Source organism: Macrobrachium rosenbergii, chromosome 4 (genome assembly GCF_040412425.1).
Source record: "Macrobrachium rosenbergii isolate ZJJX-2024 chromosome 4, ASM4041242v1, whole genome shotgun sequence".
In the NCBI taxonomy this organism is placed as follows: Eukaryota; Metazoa; Arthropoda; class Malacostraca; order Decapoda; family Palaemonidae; genus Macrobrachium; species Macrobrachium rosenbergii.
The window spans coordinates 29,659,836-29,672,504 of record NC_089744.1 but is presented as its reverse complement, the minus strand read 5'-3'; the positions used below and the strand labels follow the sequence as shown (position 1 = coordinate 29,672,504).

At 32.6% G+C, this 12,669-nt stretch overlaps 1 protein-coding gene across 23 annotated transcripts in view; it reads right to left on the bottom strand.

Annotated features, from left to right (window-relative positions):
* LOC136831518 (membrane-associated guanylate kinase, WW and PDZ domain-containing protein 1-like) overlaps positions 1 to 12,669 on the bottom strand; it is a 266,401-nt gene that overhangs the window by 25,271 nt on the left and 228,461 nt on the right. For 19 of the 23 annotated variants that reach the window (XM_067092239.1, XM_067092145.1, XM_067092250.1 and 16 more), the window contains 4 exons: positions 9,631 to 9,781; positions 5,558 to 5,753; positions 1,641 to 1,760; positions 991 to 1,158 (listed from right to left, as the gene is read on the bottom strand). In XM_067092239.1, the coding sequence (XP_066948340.1) occupies positions 991 to 1,158; positions 1,641 to 1,760; positions 5,558 to 5,753; positions 9,631 to 9,781 (635 nt within the window). The remainder of the gene's footprint in view (positions 1 to 990; positions 1,159 to 1,640; positions 1,761 to 5,557; positions 5,754 to 9,630; positions 9,782 to 12,669) is intronic. The other 4 variants (XM_067092216.1, XM_067092108.1, XM_067092118.1 and 1 more) reach the window with 1 other exon arrangement.

The window sequence follows — 12,669 nt, the reverse complement described above, 5'->3', positions numbered from 1 at the left end:
GAAAAAACATTTTAATATTAGCTTGTCTTAGGCTTTTGAAAAGATACTTTAAGAACTATAAAACAAGAATTTGCCACCCTTTATGACTCACCAATTTACAAAGGCAAATTTTGTAAAGGTTTAGTATATTTCATTACACCTTTACTGAAAATTATTTTAGTAATACATTACATTTCTGATGAATGTCATTTTGCAGAATCTTCAAGGCTAGGTTAGCCTATGCTAACCTAGCCTTAACTTCAGTACTGTTGTTCTTTATTAACAATGATTAACAGGTGAACTTTCTTACTATGAAGTAGTATCTGTAAAATGTACCTTTTATGCTATTTTTGAACCCCATTAGACCTCTTAGAAGTTAGGTTTATTACTAATTCTTGAAAAGGTATTTTAACAAAGAATATAATTATGCTAATTTGGTTTTAAATAAGCTATATGGAAAAACTGAAACTGATGCTAACAGCTGGATTACTAAAATACTACTACTAAAAAGTTGTAGGTGCAGTCATTATTTTCAATGAATACTTGAATACCAAGATAATTTTGGTTACGCCTGATTTTATGCTGTATACAATACTACATTGCCATCTGAAGACCTATTGATGTACTGTAGCATTATACAATTACAACCGTCCTCTGTGTATAGTATAAGGTTAACTGCACCAAGTATGAATAGTAATTTGGTTGAATGCAGGCTAGGTTTGGTCTACACCAGTTAGCCTAATTTACCGTAGGTTATGCTATTTATCAAACTTCCCTAAGATTTTGGAAAATTATAACTGGAGCCTAATCAGTCATGTTTCAAGCAGAATTCAATATTGGAGAGAATGACAATCAGTGACATACATTTATTCTTGTGAATGAAGTCAAACATCCTACATTCAATTCCTACTCCACAGGTTACTAAGCTATTCTTGGGTATTTAGATTTTCCTGTTACTTGCCAACCCTGCAGAGCAACCAGAATAAAATAAACATCTGTTTATAAACTTACCTCTTGGAGGCCCAATGGTTAATGTGACTGAGTAACCTGATTCTTTGATAAGATTGACTATATGGCCATGATGAAGCGTTTTAATATCAACACCATTCACACTTAAGATGCGATCTCCAACATGGAGTCGCCCACATCTCTCCGCTGGACTTCCCTCAATAATCCGACCTACAAAATGAACAGCATATGAGACCTTTCTTACTCTACATACTAAAATAAACCATTGATGTTTGTAACATCTAACTGGCACCAGACGTAAAAATTATTATTACAAACTTTACTGCCATAATCAACACACAACACATTGTATTTATCACTGTTTTGCTTAGAGGAACATAAGCTTTAAATACTATGAAATTTAAAATTTGGCTTCTTGTTTAATGGAACAGGCTAGCACATGCAGAGTTTTAGTGAACTGCAGATACAGTACTTATGAAAACGAGCTAAACAAATTTTAATACAAGCACAGTAAGCAACTTTTAAAAGTACTGAAGCATCAACAAAATATTACTATTTCAATCAGCATCAAATCTGAGAAGTATGTACTGAGATTTTGTGATTTCTGTTGATCTGCAATTCAAATAACATAATAAACAAGTTGTTAAACAATGACAAATTAATCAAAGACCAGCAAACATAAAAACACTTACCTATAGTGGAACCAGATTTTGTAACAGACGATATGATGACAAAACCAAAACCTTCATTTTCTCTCCTTGTCACTTCAACATCATATGGGTATTGCATTTCAAGTGATCTGTTATGAAGTTCTGGAAATAACAAAACTCATGATTCAACAGCATACAGATGCTTTCAAACACATGCTTATACTTATTACTGTTGTTCAATAGTTCAACCAAATAGTGAATGGTGAAATGATGAAAACTGTCTGAGATACCTGGTCTTACTTGAAAATGTTCTCATTTACTGTCTGCTCATACAAATTACCAATGCTGTATTTAATTCATGCTGACCCCTTAAAAGGGTGCAGACTGACTTCTGAACCTCTGTTACCGTTTTCATTTGATTTTATACCATCTACCACCTAGCTGTTACTCCTAAAAATACCTACAGTTTATGTGGATTATATCCTGTAAATCCTTGTGGTTGTGTACCACATGAAAATTTGTTAGATATGTGTGAAATGGTCTTCATTTTATACAATATCACAATCATGCATAAATCTAAATGTTATAGTCATCACTAAAGATGGAACTGTTGGTTGCTTAACAGATTTATTAATTCAACAGAAACTGGCTAATGCAACCCGTATTTTATACACCTGATTTACATTCATCCAAAAGTGGTGGTTAGAAGGCATGAGGTGGGTTCCAACGGAAAGTGGAAGAAACTGAAAGTTCTATCTTCCAGTACAGTGGCATTACTGAGAACCATACTTCAAATCAGTAATGAACTGCATAACCTTCCACTCTGTTCATCCATTTGTAGGGAATGTATAAGAAAAAACTGTCTACAATGTGAAGATTACTTGAAAAGTCTATAAATTCCCACACAAGGCCTGTAGTACAGTATCATGGCTTAATAGCATAATGTCACCTCCCTCCCACATCTAAAACAAGGCTCAAGTTCTGGGTATCTGCAAGAATTTTAGTGTAAGGTCACTGTAAAGAAAACTGATCTGGTTCCTTACTGCCATACAATACATGAAAAGTCCATTTTCCATTGGTACAGTTTACCACCAGCTTAGCATAGGAAGTATAGAGATCATAGAATGATAAAAAGAAGAGATTAGACACAAATCAGAGCCAGGATAGATAACACCAAGAAGGCAATACTTTGTCAGTATGAATGTAATTAATGAAATAAATTCATCTAATAAAAAATTATAGTATACACACAACTGCTAAAAATTGCTTATAATAAGAGTATATCCTTATCTTTAGATTCCTAATATAACAGTTCAATCATATATTTACTTGTGTTCTTTCTAATCTTAAAAAAAAAAATTTCTGCTTTAAAATAATCAAGCCTTCCACCTTCATGCTCTAATTGAAATATTTTATTTCAAATTGTTCTTTACTTACTAACTATTGAGTACCCTGCTTTTGGAGAAGCTAGAGGATAGAAGTGAAATAAGAATTCCAAATTGTAGTGAGTCATAAAAATAATCATCAGAATCAAAATTTGCATGTTACATACAAATACCTAAATAATAATTGTGACAATTTCCAATCACAAATGGCTTCAACCCACAACTTTATTAACCCTTAAACGCCTACTGGATGTATCATACGTCGACTAAAATTGTCTGTTGGGTGTCAATTGGATGTACCGTACGTCGACTACAAAAAATTTCAACCTTCGGTCAACTTTGACTCAACCGAAATGGTCGAAAAACGCAATTGTAATCTAAAACTCTTACATTCTAGTAATATTCAATCATGTACCTTTATTTTGCAACAAATTGGAAGTCTCTAGCACAATATTTCGATTTATGGTGAATTTTTGAAAAAAACTTTTTCCTTACGCGAGCGCGGTAACTCGGCCGAAAATTGTAGAAATTCTTTCGTCATTTTGTCATAATTTTTGCACTGTTTCATATTAGCCGTTACATAAAGTTTTATATATGAAAATCTGCGCAATTTCATGTAAAATACAGCAAAATACAACCCATGGTTGTAGCTTTTATCAGTTTGGAAATATTTTCATATAAACCACGATAACTGCTAAAATTTCAACCTTCGGTCTACTTTGACTTCGACCGAAAATGGCCAAAAAACGCAATTGTAAGCTAAAACTCTTACATTCTAGTAATATTCAATCATTTACCTTCATTTTGCAACAAATTGGAAGTCTCTAGCACAATATTTCGATTTATGGTGAATTTTGAAAAAAAACTTTTTCCTTACATCCGCCCAGAAATTCTTTAAATCACGTTGTCGTAATGTTTGCACCGTTTTATATTAGTCGTTAAATAAAGTTTTATATATGGAAATGTCAATTTCATGTAGAATACAACAGAAAATAACTCATGGTTATAGCTTTTATCAGTTTGGAAATATTTTCATATAAATCACGATAACTGCTAAAATTTCAACCTTCGGTCAACTTTAACTCGACCGAAATGGTAAAAAAAGGCAATTAATAAGCTAAAACTCTTACATTCTAGTAATATTCAATCATGTACCTTCATTTTGCAAAAACTGGAAGCCTCTAGCACAATATTTCGATTTATGGTGAATTTCTGGAAAAAAAAAAAAAAAAAAAAAAAAAAAAAAAAATTTTTCCTTACGTCTGCGCGCGGTAACTCGGCCGAACATCTCAGAAATTCTTTCGTCACGTTGTCGTAATGTTTGCATCGTTTAACATTAGTCGTTACATAAACTTTTATATATGAAAATGTGCGCAATTTCATGTAGAATACAACAGCAAATAGCTCATGGTTGTAGCTTTTATCCGTTTTGAAATATTTTCACATAAATCACGATAACTGCCAAAATTTCAACCTTCGGTCAACTTTAACTCGACCGAAATGGTAAAAAAACGCAATTGTAAGCTAAAACTCTTACATTCTAGTAATATTCAATCATTTACCTTCATTTTGCAATAAATTGGAAGTCTCTAGCACAATATTTCGATTTATGGTGAATTTTTTAAAAAACATTTTCCTTACGTCCGCAGGGTAACTCGGCCGAACATCTCAGAAATTCTTTCGTCACGTTGTTGTAATATTTGCACCGTTTTATATTAGTCGTTACATAAAGTTTTATATATGAAAATGTGCGCAATTTCATGTACAATACAACAGAAAATAACTCATGGTTGTAGCTTTTATCAGTTTTGAAATATATTCATATAAATCACGATAAATAGAAAAATTCGACTTTTTTGGTCAACTTTAACTCGACCGAAATGGTCGAAAACTGCAATTGTAAACTAAAACATTTACAGTCTAGTAATATTCAATCAATTAGCTTAATTTTTCAACAAACGGGAAGTCTCTAGCACAATATTTCGATTTATGGTGAATTTTTGAAAAAAACATTTTTTTACGTCCGAGCGTTACGAATTCATGCATCATTTTGTGATAATATTTTCTCTGTGTTGCTTTGATCGTTTTAAAATTTGTTATATACCAAAATCATCTCAATTTAGTGTACAATACAAAGAAAAAAAAATAACCCGTTAGCTCTAACCGTTTTGCTCACCGCGATTTGTATAAAATTATATATGAAAATTTTTTTTTGCGCTGTCATATATTTCAATATTTATATATGATAATGATATTTTTTTCCATTTCTGATGGTTGCATACTAAACTTCAGGCAATGACAAAAAAAGGAGCCAAAAATGAACTCATAATCTTAAAAACTAAGCGTGCTGTGATTTTTTGAAAAAACTTTTTTTCCGCTTCGGCGCTAGCTCCTGAACGCCGCCGGCATACAGGAGACGTTTTTGTAAATAGAGGCTCGGCGTTTAAGGGTTAAGAGGACAAAAGGCAACATCACTTTCTAAGGAAATGTGTACTAAAGATCTTAACCTGTAAGTTACGTAATTTTACTTTCTATAAAATGGATACTAGAGAACTTAACCTGGAAGTTACATACCAGTCGAAGTTGACATCATCCTTCTGAGAGTCAGTGTGACACGGCCTTGTGTTGCTGCAGCTGACATCAACTGAACAACACGATGATGGCTGGATCCTACCACCATTTCCCCATCTACCCCAACTATTTGGTCTCCAGAGGCTACACTTCCATCTTGATCAGCAGCTCCCCCAGGAACAATGTGGCCTATTGATACCTGTCAATTAAAAAATTCTTGTCAGGATAAACTGCTTTTAGTACAAACAAAAAAACTTTTAGTAATGCATGAATAAAAATAGTAAAAGTGAAATCAATACATTATCAAAACCAAAATAAAGGAAAGTAATAAGAAAGGAAAAGGCAAGGAAATAATAAATTAATACAGTAATTATATTCAGGGAAAGAGACAAATTACAAAAATTGCCAAAGAAACAGTCATTAAAATAGCTAGGTAATAATTGTCTAATACACTTTTCTTCAAGCTTAAAATTTACTCGTAATTTATTCCTCTAATGATAATGTAACCTTTTGTAATATCAAGTAATTATTTATATGGTATCCCAAAAAAATCTTTCCCACATAAATTTACCTTGTAAACTTTGGAAGAGCACAATTTACTTGTTCATGTTTGATTCTCAACATCATTAGAAAATATAAAATAAATTTAACATGTACCTTTTAGTCTAACTTATGAGGAAAAAATCTAGTCATTTCAGATGTCTGTTGACACTCACTTGAAGATTAACCCTTAAACGCCTATTGGACGTATCATACGTCGACTAAAATTGTCTGTTGGGTGCCGAGTGGACGTACCGTACGTCGACTACAAAAAATTTCAACCTTCGGTCAACTTTGACTCGACCGAAATGGCCGAAAAACGCAATTGTAAGCTAAAACTTACATTCTAGTAATATTCAATCATGTACCTTCATTTTGCAACAAATTGGAAGTCTCTAGCATAATATTTCGATTTATGGTGAATTTTTGAAAAAAACTTTTTTCTTACACACGGGCGGTAACTCAGCCGAAAATTTCATAAATTCTTTCGTCATTTTGTCGTAATTTTTGCACTGTTCTATATTACCCGTTACATAAAGTTTTATATATGAAAATGTGTGCAATTTCATGTACAATACAGCAAAATACAACCCATGGTTGTAGCTTTTATCAGTTTGGAAATATTTTCATATAAACCACGATAACTGCCAAAATTTCAACCTTCGGTCAACTTTGACTCGACCGAAATGGTAAAAACGCAATTTTAAGCTAAAACTCTTACGATCTAGTAATATTCAATCATTTACCTTCATTTTGCAACCAAATTGGAAGTCTCTAGCACAATATTTCGATTTATGGTGAATTTTTTGAAAAAACTTTTTGCTTCCGTCCAGCGCCAGAAATTCTTTTCGTCACGTTGTCGTAATGTTTGCACTGTTTTATATTAGTCGTTACATAAAGTTTTATATATGAAAATGTGTGCAATTTCATGTAGAATACAACAGAAAATAACTCATGGTTGTAGCTTTTATCAGTTTGGAAATATTTTCATATAAATCACGATAACTGCAAAATTTCAACCTTCGGTCAACTTTAACTTTCGACCGAAATGGTAAAAAAAACGCAATTATAAGCTAAAACTCTTACATTCAAGTAATATTCAATCATGTACCTTCATTTTGCAACAAACTGGAAGTCTCTAGCACAATATTTAGATTTATGGTGAATTTCTGAAAAAAAAATTTTCCTTATGTCTGCGCGCGGTAACTCTGCCGAACATCTCAGAAATTCTTTCGTCATGTTGTCGTAATGTTTGCATCGTATTACATTAGTCGTTACATAAACTTTTATATTTGAAAATGTGCGCAATTTCATGTAGAATACAACAGAAGATAGCTCATGGTTGTAGCTTTTATCAGTTTTGAAATATTTTCACATAAATCACGATAACTGCCAAAATTTCAACCTTTGGTCAACTTTAACTCGACCGAAATGGTAAAAAAACGCAATTGTAAGCTAAAACTCTTACATTCTTGTAATATTCAATCGTTTAACTTCATTTTGCAATAAATTGGAAGTCTCTAGCACAATATTTCGATTTATGGTGAATTTTTGAAAAAAACTTTTTCCTTACGTCTGCGCGGTAACTCGGCCGAACATCTCAGAAATTCTTTCGTCTCGTTGTCGTAATGTTTGCACCGCTTTATATTAGTCGTTACATAAAGTTTTATATATGAAAATGTGCACAATTTCATGTACAATACAACAAAAAGTAACTCATGGTTGTAGCTTTTATCAGTTTTGAAATATTTTCATATAAATCACGATAAATAAAAAAATTCGACTTTCGGTCAACTTTAACTTTCGACCAAATGGTCGAAAACTGCAATTGTATAGCTAAAACACTTACAGTCTAGTAATATTCAATCAATTTGCTTCATTTTTTCAACAAAAGGGAAGTCTCTAGCACAATATTTCGATTTATGGTGAATTTTTGAAAAAAACATTTTTTTATGTCCGTGCGTTATGAATTCATGCATCATTTTGTGATAATATTTTCTCTGTGTTGCTTTGATCGTTTTAAAATTTGTTATATACCAAAATCATCGCAATTTAGTGTACAATACAACTAAACAAAATTAACTCATTAGCTTTAACCGTTTTACTTACAGCGATTTGTATACAATTATATACGAGTTTTTTTGCTGTCATATATTCCAATATTTATATATGATAATGATATTTTTAATTTCTGATGGTTGCATACTAAACTTCAGGCAATGACAAAAAAAAAAATGAGCCAAAAATGAACTCATAATCTTAAAAACTAAGCGTGCTGTGATTTTTTGAAAAAACTTTTTTTCCGCTTCGGCGCTAACTCACCGAACGCCGCCGGCATACGGGAGACGTTTTTGTAAATAGGGCTTCGGCGTTAAAGGGTTAACAAGGAGTTACCAAGAAAGAACAGTTTTAAAATGCTATAAGGTAGTTTGAATCTACAAGTGAAAGTATGGAAATTATACAAAATAGGGATTATTTAATGGACAGCACAACAGAATTTGTATATATATTCAAGTATTTGAACATGTTATAAAGACAATAATTTGGCTCCAAACAACAAAATAGTGACAATCACTCCAAGGAAATAAAATAAGCTCTAACAAATAATGAGAATGAAAAAGAAAGCTGGTGGCCAACCACCAGACTTGACACACACCTTAAAGTCACTGACTGATGCTTTTCCATGGACACTGATCTTACTAAGTGCATGACTACTCCTAAAAGACTAAAGTACTTGTTGAGGTGGGTGCATTTAAGTGAATGGATATACAGGCATAAATGTCAGACCTCATTAAGTCTCGTTAAGCCTTTGATAAACACCCTAAACAAAGTAACTGCACCTATATAATGCATGCCATTAAGATATTAACTGTGATGCATGTTTCATTACAGAGGTGTTCTGAAAAAATGAATCAATCTTGTCAAAAATAGCCTTAAAAATTCAGCAACAGCATAGAAGCAAGATACAGAATACAAGACTACTTTACATAAACTTTGGTCAACTTAAACTTTGCATACTCCAGTTGTGAAGAAAATTAACACCAATTTCAGTAAACTAATTCTTAACCATACTGAATACACCATAAACCTCATCCAGTACAGTGCTTAAGTACCATACATCACTTACTCTTATTGTGTACTGTCATTTAAATTTGTACGACACTGATTCATCCCAACATACATACATTGTTGCATGAATCATCTTCTTGATAAAGAAGTTATTCTGTATAAACCATTACTGATATCTACAGCATTTTTACATTCATTTACTTCATGACTGCACCTTTAGTTTTGTACGTCATATGCTTTCACAATCTAATTTTTTATTTCTGATGTAATTTTGTTGTACACTACTGTTATATAACTGCAAGGTTATTTAATTTCAACCTGCATTTTTCTACTAGATACCTTCAAAGGTACAGTACACAGACAAAAAAATTCCAAATAAAATCATATAAAAAAAACTTAAATTTCTGCAATCAGATGGCAATTACCAATAAAAGAAATGTGGTATAAACCAGTATCAGTTACCATACCTGAGATCCTTCCTCAGTACCCCCAACTATTCTGAAACCAAAACCAGTTTCTTGTCTCTTAAGGGTTACTGAGAATTCCATAAAACCTAAACTGCCATTAGGACCAGGTGGGGGCACTCTTGGATTAACACTGTAACGCCCGTCAGGAAATCTGAAAGAGATGAAGGCCTTTTAAAATTTTCAGCTTACACTTTGGCAAACTTGTGCCTGCTTCATTTTCATCATGGTGTCCTTCAGTGCTCAAGTGATAAATGTCACTGATAATCTAATGCCAATCTAAACAATGGGTTTATTGTATTTTTCAAAATATTGCATCCAAATATAAAATAAAAGCCTGATATAAAATCACTCTCACCAACCAAACATGAACCTGGTACTTAACTCTACTTAGGAGCTTGCGAATTGAAATGTATTATCTCTTAACCATAATTAACTTATTTCAGTCTAAACTGATATAAAAAAAAAATAAAAGTCAGATGTAATTAAAATATCCCTAACATAATTTTCAGAAAAGCTGCAAGAACCAATTCACAGTACATACTGATTTTGTATTTAGTAATAATTTGTTTTATAATTAACCTAAACTACCGCCAACATGAATTCCTGCACTTTTGAATGATCTCTCATTCAGAAATATTAACCAAATTTCAAATAGTAAACAATAATTTTGGGTTAAACGTGTTACATTTTAGCACAGACAATTTCATAACCAACAAACTGACCTACTATAGAAAAGCCATCTTAAATAATCACTGACCTACTACAGAAAAACATTCTTAAATAATCAAACTGAAATAATAGGATTTTGCAAATAAGACATTCAGAGCCTGGTAAATTGAGATACTACTGCAGTTTTGTTCCTTTTCAATTTAAATGTCTCAAACTCAAGTGTCTTATAAAGATTTCCAGTGCTTCACAACAACCTCCTTTTTGTGAGTGAGGCCCAAAAAGGAGGTTTGGCTGTGTGACAGTAGACAAAAGATTTTCAAGTTATCTTGTGGGTACTTCCAAGCCACTAGGCAGAACTCCTGTACCCACTCAGTTGTCATACTAATCAATGCTCTGAAAAGCTTAAACAACTGTTGCAAAGAAGCAATCAGATGTGAACAATGCACTCCCAATGATATAAAAGTTCTGCATTTGAAGAATCTCATATTTTATCATTAACTCTTCATGTATCCATATAATGTACACATGTTATATATCATTAAGGCTGAATTCTTACTTGGTAACTGACACTTCAGCCTTGCTTTAGCCTCTTTTCCTATTAAATATTCACATGATTGGCAATGTGAATCAACTGTTAATCCCCAGTCTCCTTATAGTTAATGTTCTAGAACTGACAGGTTAGTAGCACTATTCACAACCTCAGCTAGTAGTGTATTCCAAAAGTAAGTCTGAATAAGGACATAACAACTTGTAAAGAATGTGCCAGACTATTTGATATGTGTAGGCAAAAGAAATACAGTGTAGATGTCTAAACAGGGCAAGAAAACACTCCCTTCTGGGAAGGGTAAGACACTTGCTGGGAGTTAGTTTCATGCAATCTCTAATAATAATAATAATAATAATAATAATAATAATAATAATAATAATAATAATAATAATAATAATAATAATAATAATAATAATAATAATAATAATAATAATAATAATAATAATAATAATAATAATAATAATAATGGAAAGAGAAACCCACAAGATTCTTGTGTATAACTTGTTTACTGGTAAATATTTACATATCACTTTGATCTCAAGTACTTTCAGGTCCTAACTGTGACCCTTTTTCAAGAGATGAGGTAGTCAGGCTGGTTCAAGGCCCAGCAATCTTCTGGAACTTCTTCTCCCTGTGCTGTCATTTATATGATGGCTGTCCTGGTTTCCATTCTCTTGAGAGTTGTTAAACTCCTCCTGTCGGTCTGATATCCTGATCTGATGGTCAGTGGTATTAATCCTTGTGGTATGTGAGTGGTCACCATCGGTCTGTTGGGCAGGAGACCTAACCTCCAGGTCAGAAAGGTCGATCTTAGCTTCTTTTAATATTAAGGATCGGCTTATGGGATCTTCTGAGGTAAATCCTTTGTTTCCTTCTATCACTTTAATCTGTCTGATGTGTGCCCCTTCCACTACCCTCCTATGACTGATGTTATTCCTTTTGTATATAAGCCTACTGTTTTTAAAATCCATCCTATTGTCCTTTTCCCAACAATGCCTAGCTACTGTATAGCACTTCCCTGTGAGTTGAGTTGTACTGCCCCCCTGTGTTCTTGGATTCTAGTCTTTATTCTCCTACCTGTTTCACCCACATATTTGTCTCCACCATTGTTGCAATTAATTATGTATACTCCCCTACATCATCTGCATTACTATCTTCTCCTTCCAATTTATTTTTACAAACTTTGTTTTTATGGTGTTGTCAAGGTATACACAAATTTATATTTAATTTCTTTCATTTTTATGTAATTTGTTTCATTTAGGCATATAAGGGAGGAAACTATTTTTTTGTTTTTCTGTATTCCATGTACTCTCTGCATTTTCCCTGTAAAAAATCCTCCTAGCTTTGTTGAGTGCCCTTTTTCTGAACCATTCGGGTATGCTAATGTATCAAAGCTTTTATCAATGTAATTTATTTCTTTATCTATCTTACAATGGTCACACTTTCTCATTGCCTAAGAAATAAACCTGTTAGAACACCCATTTTATATCATGACTATGAAAAAGAGAAGAAATGAATATACAAGTTTGTGTGTGTGGGCTTTCTATATGTGCTGAATTCATATCCTATTTCTTTCCTTTCTATCAAGATGTCTAAAAGGGCAGTTTATTATCGTTACTTTTTCTAGAGTGAATTGGATATTGTTATCAAAACTATTGAGTTCGTCTAGAAAAGTTTCTATTTCACTTTCATCACCCTGCAGAATAGCAAAATATCATCCACATATCTCCACCAACCTTTCAATTTCAAGTTAGGGACATTAATATTAGGAACTAGATTGGTCTCAAAATATTCCATATATATATTAAGTATTGGTGATAATG